Source organism: Morone saxatilis, unplaced genomic scaffold, assembly GCF_004916995.1.
Source record: "Morone saxatilis isolate NCDOM2014 unplaced genomic scaffold, NCSU_SB_2.0 Contig21, whole genome shotgun sequence".
In the NCBI taxonomy this organism is placed as follows: Eukaryota; Metazoa; Chordata; class Actinopteri; family Moronidae; genus Morone; species Morone saxatilis.
Genome location: NW_023339774.1, coordinates 19045224 through 19058140, shown reverse-complemented (window position 1 = coordinate 19058140; position 12917 = coordinate 19045224). Strand labels below are relative to the sequence as shown.

Below are 12917 nucleotides of genomic sequence, written 5' to 3'. Positions count from 1 at the left end.
AACCAGCTTATAACTGAGAGTGACAGCACCCTTCATGAACACACATTTCCTGGTCTTCAAAGTTAAAACAGTTAGATTACTTCACATGAGACATTTCTGTGAAGTTGTAAAAAAAAAAAAAAAGATGTCATGGTCTTCAGTGCCCCAATCAGGATTTCGCAACATGAATCAGAATCTGATGGCTGTTCGTGGGTTGTTTGGTCACTGTCATCAAATCTGATCAAACCACAGATCCTGTTAAAAAAGACTGGCAGATTTATGTGGGATAAACTTTTATGACATACTACCTAAAGATGTCCTTCCTTTTGTAACCTTGACTGTTACTTATTTTGCTTATGAATAATTCATGTTATACAAAAATACTTAAATATTGAAGCAAAGTTTACAGGGGCTTTAAAGCTGAAAGCTCTTTGACCTCATTATTGTTTCATAGCAAAATGTGTTCTGGGGAAGAGCCAAACTTATGAGTATTCTGATTGCACTGAATGTAATTAAAAAGTTTGACTTATGAATAAAAAATCAACAATTGATGTTTTTCAACATAAAATGTTTTTTCGATGTAAAACATATAAGTCTGTTTTAATGGTGATTAAAACATTACTGATGTAAACAAACTTTAAAAGTGCTGTAAGTGGTATTTTATTTTGTTAAAATAAGTGTTTAATAACTTTACATTCCAACAACTATCACTCATATAGTGTGTAGGAAATCTACAAAGAGGTGGTCCTCTAGGGCAGGCAGCACAATTTCAGTGTTGTGATGTGGGGAGGAGGGAGGGGACTGCTAACTGCGAGAACAGACAGGAAGTAAGCCAAGATTTCGGTTTCACTTAAAGCACTTTTAACTATTAGCATCATAAAATATTAATAACTCATTATTAGTTAGTATATGTAAAGACCTGTCAGTCATTATGTGAGTAATAGCGGGGTTCCAGTCCTGTGCTTTGAAATTTGCTGCTAGGGATGTCATTTTGTTTACGTATGGATCACAAACTGTGTCTTTAAGTAAATGCAAAGCTTCAGATGCTTGGGCATGCAGGCTTTGATATTGACACATCTGCCTACTGAGCCTTCACATGAAGGCACAAAACATCAGAGCGCAGCACAACACACACTACTCAACAGGACTGTCCACAAGAGTCTCATTTTATATTCATAGTAAAAATTAAAAAGGCAATGACAGGCACTCTCTTTCAGACACACACGTAAACACTCTGAGGACGGAGAGAGGGAATGAAAGTGAGAGTGAAATGAATACATGACACCTAAATAAGTTATGGCTGTTTATCCTTTTACCAGAGAACATAGCAAACAGATAAAATAATGATGGACATTGATAGACATTACCGCCAATATATGAATGATAACTCTAACTTGAACGGAATGAGCCCGAAAAACTAAACAAATAGCATCTTAAGCTCATCAACTGCAGCTCGTGTCCATGGCTGCAGAGTAACAGAACATCATAAAAACAGAGTTACCCTGTAAGTAAACCAGACAGATGACTGCTCCTCTCCAGGCAATACAGGAGAAAATGTTACTTGTTTGAAGTGCAAGAAGCCCTCACCTCAGCCACAGGCACTCCCTCTGGGGGACGACAGTGCAACACAATCATGCCATTCAGAGGCACCTCAGTGCCTTGGGGGTCCTGCTCAAAGTTCTTCCTCAGGTCTAAGGGAGAGAATAAACAGACTGCATTAAAGAACAACAGCATGAAAGAGCACAAAAAAAATGCAATTTGTTCCATGGGTGACCTTCTTCCCCTCACACATACATACAACGACATAAAAAAACAATGCCCTCTACAAAATCATGGCACCAGTTTGAAAAATAACCTTTAAAGGGACAATAAGGTCGATCCGGTATGAAAGTGAAGTGGAATTGCTTACAGGCGATCCGGACTGTTGCCTTGCGGCTCTTGGAGGTTCCCAGGTGGCTCCAGGCGACGCACAGACACCAGTAATCCTCTGGGCCATGAAAGTCCTCCACCTGCTGACGTGACACGTTGATCATCACCTCGCGGATCTTCAGCCCTGCAGACAAGATCGTTGATTGCTTAGATTAGCTTTCATTATATCACAGGGATGATTCATCAAAGTGAGGAAGATTTGTGGGGACCGGATGATGAGTGAAATTTGAATCTGATAAGATTATCAGCAGTAAACAGATCTGCCATTTGCCAGGAGGAGAAGGAGGAGAGAACGCTAGTCAAACCAAATCAATTTCAGGGATTTTGTTTGGACAAGAATTTAAACTGTACTGTATGCTTTCATCTGGTTTAAAGTCATAGAGCTGGCCAACTCAATGCAAATCCTGACATCCATGGTCTTTTGACAAACCCTTGTTAAAACTTCAGTTTTGGCAAACAGATAGCCAGCAATGCAAAATGCTGGTTGTACTAGAAATTGTTAGTGAGCGCTCATATCCTCTTTCAGTATCTGTAAAACACAATCCATTTATACGGAAGTGACACTAAATGCTTTCCAGTGGAGGCTGTTTTTGTTTTAAGGGAGAGCGTGAGCACTCATTTTTTTCTTTGAAAACATTTGAAGGGCCTATAATTTGAGGTAGAAGAGAGAAGCAAAACAACACAATTAAATACTGCATCTGAACACAGATACTTTCTATGACAATCAAATCATCTATTTTTGCAGTAGAACTTTGACTTAATGTCACACAGGTCATTCGTTAATATCAGTATATTGTCTGTGATAATGAGCTAGGAGTGAGACGGACATTTTTTCTGGGACAACTGATGGGAATTTAAAAGCCTGGTATTACAATTACGCGAGACTACGCACAAAAGATGACAGGCTCGGACCATTTAAGTATGATAGGTGGCTTTATTGGGTATCTAGGAAATTGCAGCTTTCAAACCAACACGTGTGATGTCTGTCTAGCACGGCAGAAACCTGAATTTCAGACACCCAACTTGAATAGATTTATTAATATATGAATACAAAGTTATGAACAGCTAACTTTTTGATTTTCAAGTGTCTGACCTCATCACTCCCCACAGCATGCGATTAAGAATGCAAAGAGGGGGAATGGGGAGTGTCAACAACAAAAAGAGAACCTATGGGTGGATTCTGGGGTGGAAGTGGTGCTGATTAAATGGATTATATGAGCAACAGTGATGTAGTTGTGTTGCTACAGTGGAAGGAACAGCGGGAGCAGAGCACTGCTCGCAGGCTCTTTACTTTCTTCTGCTTCACAGACCTGCCATTCTCTACCTTTGTGCCAGATGCTCTCAGACACACGTGATCCTCCTCTCATCAGTCCTACAGTTTACCTGGCCTACTCCGCCTACTCCTCACCAGCAACTAATTCCATCATCAGCCACGATATACATCAAGTCTACTTCCTTTGTTCCTTGTCAGGTTGTTAAGTTGTTGATTTGTTGTACCTGAGGCCTGTTACCTGCTTGTTTTGGACCTTTGTACCCTTGGATCATTAAATCCTTGAACTGCACCCTCGCTACATCTGTCGTCTGCATCTGAGTCCTATCCACTGTATTCCTGTTCCCCTGCACATCAGTCGTGACACAAATGGAGTGTGTGGGAGTAGAAGTGCGATTCAACAGTCTTTTTTTCACCTTTATTTATTCAGAGGAGTTTTGCTGAGAGATCACATTCAAAGAAAACACTCACAGAATTCTTCCTCATGTCGGATCAGCCAAGTTGTTAGTGGAAATGCCCAACTTTTGACTGTATAAGCATTACATTTAATACATTGGAACAAAATGCCATAAGCTAATTATATTTTATGGCAGAAGTTTGAATTCCTAAGATATAAAGGACCAGTGCGTAGGTTTTTGTGACATCTAGCAACACGATTGCAACCAACTAAAACCTGTTGACTCCTCCAAGTGTGTAGGAGAAACTAGTGGCCTGAAAACTTGCAAAACACGCACAAGGCCCCATCTAGAGCAAGAGTGGGCTACTGTAGAAACATGGTGGTGGAAGAGGACAGCACTAACCCCAGTGACAGTGAATACATTGCGTTTCACTGCTTCACAATAAAAAGCACTGTGTTTTTTTTTTTACCAGTTGAAGGCTTTTACTGTGCTAGCAGCAGTAGGAAATGTTTGCTTTGCATTAGCAGTAAATAAAAGCTATAATAAAAGCTATGATACAGCTGTAGAAGATTTAACAGTGAACAGTAGGGCTCATATCAATGAAATAAAGTTTCAAATAGTAATGCTGAATTACATACTGCATTTCCTGTGAATCCCTCATGCGTAGGTAGGCAATTTGAATCCCGCGCACTACTGACAAAAAAAACTGTAGAGTACATAATGCAAATATATACCTGAATGATCCATGTCGTTAAACGAAATCACTAAGTATATAACCTTAAGTGGTTATTTAATCTATTTCTACAACCTTATGATAATATCAGTGCCATTTTCTGAAGGCAGTAAATCAATAAAAGTTATACTTTACACTGATTTTTAGTGAAGCTAACAAGTCGTGCCTAACAACACATCTCACAGCAGCTGTTCAGAAATCACTATAAAGCTCGGCCTCTTGTGGCTTATTGCTTAATTACGCAGCCCTACACTTGTAGAAGAGTTGTCTCTCTACAGGCTTTTGCCATCATGCCTTACACTGCAGACAGCAGCTTAGACATGGGCCAGGATTAAATGAAAACTAATAATGTGAAATTAAAGGTTATCAAAGGGAGCCTAATGAAGTAATGTAAAACAGAAATGTTCTCTGAAGACACTGTAAAATATTTAATGTACCAATACACACCCACCACACACACACCACACACACACACACACCACTCCATCTACTCCTCCTTTCCACCACTATAAATTAGAGACTTAATCAAAATGCCTGATGAGGTGAGAGTGATGCAGATTTAACGACAGGAAAATAAAAAGACAAGATTGTACTCTGGTCATCACATCATGAGAAAAATGCAGTGTCAGTGTGCTATTGTCCTCTTTGGGCTCAATGCAGTAGACATGCAAACAAATAAGAATGCATTACTATGCATGAACAGACAATGCAATCTGAACACATATGAACAGCGTCTGTCTTTTTATTATATATATATATATATATTATCTTTTTTCAGTAAATATTTGTGCCCCCTCCCCCCTGACCTGGCCCCGATTGAACAATTTGTCACAAGCTCCAGCATTTCTTCTCAGAGTCATAACTCAGTCAAATTGAAAACACAAAGACATCATACACATACTGCTACAGTCAGCAGAATTCCCTTTTTACAGTGGTGTCAAATCCATAAATCTCTTTAGAAATCATATAAAAGGCACCATATATTCGTATAACTTCAGATTTTAGCTCATCATCATTGTGTTTAGACTTTTTCACACAATAATAGATTTGTTGTGCAGTATAAAGCTTGACATGTTCCACAGGTGTTATTTTTAACTAATGATTATTTATTGAATGTGCCTGACTTGACAGTAGATGAGCTAAAACAGACCTTAAGGAGATGTTTGCTGAATTTGAGAAAAAAAGTAGTCCACTGCCCATTATATACAAAAAGAAAAAGAGAAAATCCCAGGATGGTCCAGTACAATTATGACTTGTACTGTATTTTCCCACTGCTACCTCACATTTTATTATATAACTATTCATAATTTATTTAAACTATTCTAAATTTGCTTTTCAATCCGGACTCTTTAAACCATTACACAGCTTTTATTATGACTCAGTTTGGCCTTTTGTATCCCATTTTTGAATGTAGACTTTAAATACATTGTGTTTTATTGTTTAATTAATTTAACTACATGGTACAACATTATATTATTATTTTGTTGGCAGCTACATATACGTATATGGAGTATATAAATAGTAGTATAAAGCAATTTAATACAGAAAATGTAGCAATCTAGGCAATTTCTAATAATTTATGGTATAAATCTGAATGCAGATATGAAGACTGATATTTTTGTGAAATAAACAGATTCAGATAGTAGTTTGGTGTTACACTCTACAATGCATTGAATTTAGTGCTTCACTGATGGTTGTATTTCGTCCAGCTCAGTAACATTATTCAGTTGACCTTCTTTCATGTAAGTATGGTGTTCAGAATGGATAAATAAATAGAAATACTGTTTTGGTCAATATAGGGATATGTGTGAGGAGTCTTACAAATGTGAATTTGGAATTTAAAATTCTTGTAAGCAACTGTTAAAAATAACTAACCTCACACCTTCATATCTGTCTTTGATATAACCAGAAAACTTCAGTAAGTGCTTTTTGACAAGCAATTTCAGTACTGGATTGTGACAATAGCCTAAAGCACTAAGGAGACTAGGGAATTGCACGTTGTCTCTTAATTCACAATGTCTATTTCACAATCAGACCTCCTCATCTTTATTAATGATAAAGCAAACAGAATAAACTAATGAATAAACAACAATCTACTGTTGCTGATGCAATGTGTTGTGCTGAAAGCAAACAAACTGACTCAGAGGGTGTAGTGAGCTACAGCTCTGCAGATTCACTCCAAAAGATCTTTTTCTGGCACACAGTGAAAACATTTCTGACCACTACATAAAAAATCACATAGGAAAACAAAAAGTGATGCTTCCTGTATTGTCCCATTTCATATTACAATGCAACTGTGAAATAATAATAATAAAGAATCTGTGTTCCTAAATGTCTACACACGAGTATTCCAAAACAAATGCATGAAATACTAACAATAAATATACACCACATGGAAGAGTGGCTATTGTTTGAGTGAGGGCCATGGTGTTTCTGCTGAAGGCGAGATAAACAAAGGACAGGAATCAGAAAGACACTCTGACTCCCAGGTTCCCTCACATTTGGCAGTGAGCAAACAAGCTTAGTCCCTTTTCCAAGTAGCCTGGAATCACACTCAGTGACACTATGTTAGAGAAATTATCCAATAACTACTCGGTCATGTTGATGACATTTGGTCCCTTCTCTGCATTCAGGAATACAAATGTCTATTCAGCTCCTTCCATGAGCCTTTCCCTAGACACTTGTTTTTTTTTGCCTTCCCCTCAGGCTCCTGCCAGTGGCTTTTGACAGAGCGCCACAAAGCCCTGACAACAAACCTCAAGGTGGAGCAGCTTTCACTTGCCCCTTCAATCATGTCCTTTAATATGCCTCTAATGTAGCCACTATAAAGGAGTCAGGAAGAGATATACCAATGCTGATGCTCACTTATCACGTTGCTCTCGTTCTCTTTTTTAGTCTCTCTTTTTGTTCGTCTGGCACTGTGCCTGCGGTGTGATTTCTCCCGGCTTTGGCCCATTGTTTTGCCTTGGCTGAGTGTATGAAAAGGCCTCAAGGGAGGCAGGCAGCGCCAGCTACAAGTGGCTCCTGATCCGAGCAGCTCAGCAAAACTCGAATGGTCCGGCTCAGCTCAAACAGGTCCAGGATGTCTCTGTCGTACTTAACGTCATGTTGGATGGGGATTTTCGGTATTTCGTTTGTCCGAGGGATCCTTGTGAGGCAGCTGTGTACATAGTGGGTGACACAGCGTGGGTTGCGGGTTGAGGTGGATGGATATAGCTTTAGGAGAGCGTCTGACTGATGTGAACTCTGCTTTGGGGAAATGTTTGTGTGATGTGACATTGCGGCATGCAGCTCAGCATGTGGGGGATGTGAGGGTTGGCTGAAGGCCAGACACAGACGAACCCTGCTAGACAAGCGGAACATGCTCCTAGCAACATCTTCAGTCTGGTCCCAGCTGTGTGTGTCATACTTAATCCTGGAACCAAAGGGACGCATTACTCCATGCATATAAAAAATCATGATAATTCAGCCATAAAATGCTGCGAGTCCTTATTTGTGTCATTCCCCCAGTCGCCTTGTTTATGTTTATCCAAAAACCACGTGTCTGCTTATTAGGAGCAAGTTTTGCATATACAAGTAGCTTTCACTCTGTGGGCCACTTCATTTGTTTCACTTCCATTTCCTTAACTAATAGTTGGTGACACTGAGAGACTCAGAGGCATCTCACTTTCCCTCACCAGTCCCCACCTTTCTTTCTTTGTCGTGAGTTCATGCCTGGTTGATAGTATCTTTAGCTGGCTAGGATCATAATACAAAACACTGGAGTCAGTCTTTGACAGAGCGTCAACAAGAATTGATATCCATACTTCCTCTGTCCACCCTGCATTCAAATGCTTTCCCTCAATCACTATCTCTTTATCACTGAATCTGCAGGATCTGCTATCCTCTCCTTCTCGTGACAACCAATGTGGTATCCATTTTCAGCTTCTCTTTCACTTTCCCACCGCCCTCTCCATTTCCAATGTCCTCTTTCTCACTTATCCCCTCTTTCTCTTATCTCTCCATCTGGGTATCATCCTTTCAGCTGAAGTCTATAAGCACAGATATCCCCTCTGTTCCACCTTCCTCTCTGCTCTTCTTTCAGTCTGTCCTTCAATAATCTCCTGAGTTCTATCACTCATTTCCATCTCTCACCCATCTTACAGCATTTCACCAGAGAAAAATAAAGTTGTCTTCAGTGATAGGTCAGAGTATGCACTGTGCTGCAAAGGAGTCTGTGTTTTGTTTACAGCCATTGCCCTTCTTTTATTTTGTCTTGGGAATTTCAAGTGAAGCCTATTCCTCTGTAAATAACAGAAACTGACTGATTTACTGTCTGTAAAGACGTGATACAGCTTCCTAAGATCATTCTAAGGAGTTTATCGGTGCAAGCTGTTTTCCTGAAGGGAGGTTAAAATCTGGGTAGCGATGATTACATGGAATATCCAGCTGAGCGTTGTCTGCCTGTGGTTTATCAAACGGCTTAGCAATTGCAAAGGGATAAAGAAATAACATTGTTGTACTGAATTTGAAGATAGACTGTACTGTGCAACAATAATAATCTTAATCCAGACTTCAGATCAGCGACATAGCAATGTAGTTAAAAAATTAAGTATTTAGGATGTGAAACATTCTGTGCTATAATTTCGTAATTCCTATTCTACACTTTCAATCCCAGAATACAGTTTCAGGCATTGTCTTGCATTAGGCTGGACAACCCTTCACAGCCACAGGAATCACATAATATCTTAGTATGTTTTTGAACAGGAAACTTGAATATGTTCTCTACAGACAGCCCTCTCCATTTGTGTTTATGTGGGGCAGCCATTACTGTCAGTCCTGATCAGCATCCTGTTTCATGGTTCAGGTGAGTCCAGTTGGTGCTAAAGTGGGGGCACACAGAAATTAATGACAGATTTTGATGCTTGCAATATCATAGTATCCTTTCTGGATGGGCAAAACCCTCCCTCCTCTTGTGTGTATACAATACATATTTACCCTTTTCTCAAATAGTTATGCATACCCATAAGGAAACTTGCTACCACCACAAGGAATGCTCAGAATTGCTTCTAAAATGAGTGGGAAAATATCTTTATTACATCCAAACTGATGAGATTCTGTAAATTCAATTCCATTTACTTACTCAAATTCCCCCTCTGACTCAACAGATGTAGACTGCAGCAATAAGCCTCCCACTGGCCGACTATTATATTCTGTTTCCCTCTGCCTACTCTCGGTCTCCGTTATTGTTTTCAGTGAAAAGTAACAATGACAAGAAGCTGATCTAGCTAACAACAACCTACACTCTGAAATGTTGACAAAAAACTTGTGAAAGTTGTGGATAAGAAAGGTAATTACTGAGTAAAAAATGAACTTAGAAAAAAATCTCCAGTGTTTACAAGCATCAGCTGCTCAAGTAGTGAACCCTCAATGGGTCTAATTACCCACTAGAAGTATGGCTATGTGATAAAAATCACAAAATTTGGTTTGGCTATAACACAAAAGTAGTAACAGGCCAAGGTTTGCCGAGACTCAAGCATTTCTTTTTACTGTTCTTAGTCAATTCATTAATCACATGCACGTAAACACACATAACTGTTTTTTACCAACCAGTGAAAACCATGCATCTCCAGTTTTCTTAGAAAAACTGAAAGTGTTAAGTGTTCCTTAATAAGTGAGAACATTCTTCCACTTCCTAAGCTAAATAAACTCACTAGAGATCTTCAATCAAAAGAGTCTGGATTTAGTAAGTTGTTTTGGACTTCTGTCTGTCTTGTAGGTTATTGACTTGGACTTCAGTGCAGTTGAAGGGGATACCAAGCCAAAGACAGTATGGGAAAGCTTGACTTGTCATCCATTAGCATAAGCATTAACTAGCCGTATTGTGTCTATATTAGGGAACAATATTTTGTAATCAGCGTTTTTTTGTTTGCTATCCCACCAACTGCCGAATTTCCTGGCACTGCAAAGATTAGCACATGCAACACTTTGACACGTTGGTGTTTTTTTTGGGGTATTTTCATACCCAGCCTGTTTGACACAAAGGGGTGAGGAGAGGCACAAACAGACAGTAACTTTATTCAAATGAGGCAGCACAAAGCACAGTGTTGGTATTTTGGTGAAAACTGCATCATAGATGTGGTAAGAACAGACATCCAAAAACTGGGTTTGTTTTTGGTCCAACCTCACTGAGCTGATAATTTGGTGATTCCAACCACGAGCAATAAAAAGTTTTAATTAAACACTTGCAAACAAGTAGATGTGATTTCAGAATAACCCTGCAGGAAGTTAAAATTAATTGGTAGTATGTACTAGTATCTGTCATCTACAGGTGCTTTATACTGAAATATGAAAGCCTTCTCCTTCAGTTACTGTAATTAAATCCCTAAAACCATCTGAAGGCAGCAGGACAAATATATGCGATAAATCTGCATCTTCCAATTTGAAAAGTAGTGCACTGGGCAGAACAATGGCACACTGTAAACCACTGTGATTGCAATGATTAAATCACATGCAAACAACAGCAGGTTCCTGCAGACCACACGGACGTCTGCATACATCAAACTGGTCGGTTGGTACTTTATGTGATATCCTGTGGATGCCCTGGACACAAGCAACTCACAGTAAAAAAAACCCAGAGACAATTAAAAGTTCACTCTGTTCTCATTATTACTTATTCTTGCTCTCTCTGTCTTTCTCTTCTTCTCTCTTTCCCCGAAAAACACTGGATTACCAGCAGGCAATATTCCCGTGCGTCATGGCCTCCTTTTTTGTCTGGCAAAAATGGCATCTCATTTCAATTCCTGAAATGCATTTTTAGCTGTGAGATGATGGGAAACAGCAGAACCACACATACATTTTTTCATTTATCCAATTTTAAACAAATTAAACAAACAATTATTGTTTACTCTTATTTATTTCTATGGTTACTGTACGAAACGCATTGAAGCCTACAACAGAGTGTGTAGGTTAAGTACAGTATATCACTGGAAAATATCAGTGAAAACATGACATAACTCTAACTCTGCCCTTTCAATATATCCACAATTCGTCTTCAAAGGCTGCACCATCTGCCTTGGCAGCAGATTTGTTGTACTTTATTATATTCACCTCTACAAACTCTGCATCATTCATACATTATTTTCCTACTTGGAGAAACTCTCGCCCGTCCTTTTAGTGAGCTATTTTCAAAATGCCATTCTGATTGCCACAGCTGTTCAAAAGGAATAAGACCCGTAATGAGACTGGCTGAGAGGTTTTAATGCTTCTGTCTCTGTCTGCTTTAGTTCTTACCTCACTGTTTCAAAGTTTTCATAAACCCATCAAAAGCTTCTTACTGTTATGCCACAATATCTGGGTCTCTCAAGAGTCTTTGCTTGTAGGCAACCACATAATTGTGTATTTACAGGGAAAGTTTTGGGAAATGCGTATTTGCTTCCTTGCAGAGAGTAAGAGAATATCAATACCAATCTTATGTAAGTATGTTAAATATAAAGCTACCACCAGCTATGGATGAAACGATTTCTGGTTTAATGATAAACTGATAAAAAATAATAAAACATTCCCAATGGTTAGTACTACCGTTTCAAATTTGAATTACCATTAAAACCCTGTTTGATTAGTTCACAAATTGATTGATTACTGATCAACTTACAGTTGTGATATGAAATTTACATACTGTTTCATCTCTACGCCAGATTAGTTTAGCACAAAGACTAGAAATAGTTAGCTTGACTCTTTCAAAAGCTAAACAAATCCACATACCAGCACCTCTAATGCTTGCTCATGAACACTTTATATCTTGTTTCTTTAATTCACACAACAACCAAATGCAATGAGAAACATTACCGTTTTCCGGGGAGTTATGTGCCCGACTATTTCATCGTTGGGATTACTAGCTTCCTGGAGTTTATTTGTAGTTTTTAGTGGTTTGAAAGATGTTTACTTCATTGTACAGATTATTACAGATACATTATTTACAACTTACAGAAATTCACAAAATTCAAATGAAGAGGTACATGAATCAGTCATGAGCAGTGGGGAACCAGAATGTTTTGGTCAGAAGTAAAAGCTGCAGTAGGTCATATTTGCTTAAACCTCTCTCACTATAGCTTGACAGGAGTACATGAGGCAGATAATCTAGAAGGTACCTCTGGCTCCTCTTAGAGCCCCAATGGCATTTGCAAGAATCCACCATGCCTGAAAGAAAACAACCAATCAGAGCCAAGAAAGATAGTTGATTGTTGAGTATCATTCCCAGGTCCGCTGCACGTCAGATGGTTCTGGCCTTCATGTCGTCTATTAATTCTTGATAGCGGACACCTTGTCAGGCATTATCCCTTACATAAGACTCAATTACTATCTTTCTTGGCTCTGATTGGTTGTTTTTGTGTATTCTTGCCAATTCCATTAGGAGCACTGGGAGGAACCAGAGGAACCAGATTTTTGTCTCATGTACTACTATCCAGACATAGTAAACATTACACCAAATATGACAAAAAGTTTTTTGCAGTACCTACTGCAGGTTTATACGGAGCCCCTAAAGGGACATGGGAAAAAAGCACCAGAAAGTATCTCGTGCTCACGAGAAACCTTAGGTTAAGTACAGGCAGTTGTGCTTCCTGTGTGT

At 39.0% G+C, this 12917-nt stretch overlaps 1 protein-coding gene across 1 annotated transcript in view; it reads right to left on the bottom strand.

Annotated features, from left to right (window-relative positions):
- LOC118332903 (netrin receptor UNC5D-like) overlaps window positions 1-12917 on the bottom strand; it is a 142051-nt gene that overhangs the window by 40595 nt on the left and 88539 nt on the right. The window contains 4 exon segments of the mRNA XM_035668336.1: window positions 1567-1670; window positions 1889-2054; window positions 2903-2930; window positions 4551-4617. Of these exon segments, the coding sequence (XP_035524229.1) occupies window positions 1567-1670; window positions 1889-2054; window positions 2903-2930; window positions 4551-4617 (365 nt within the window).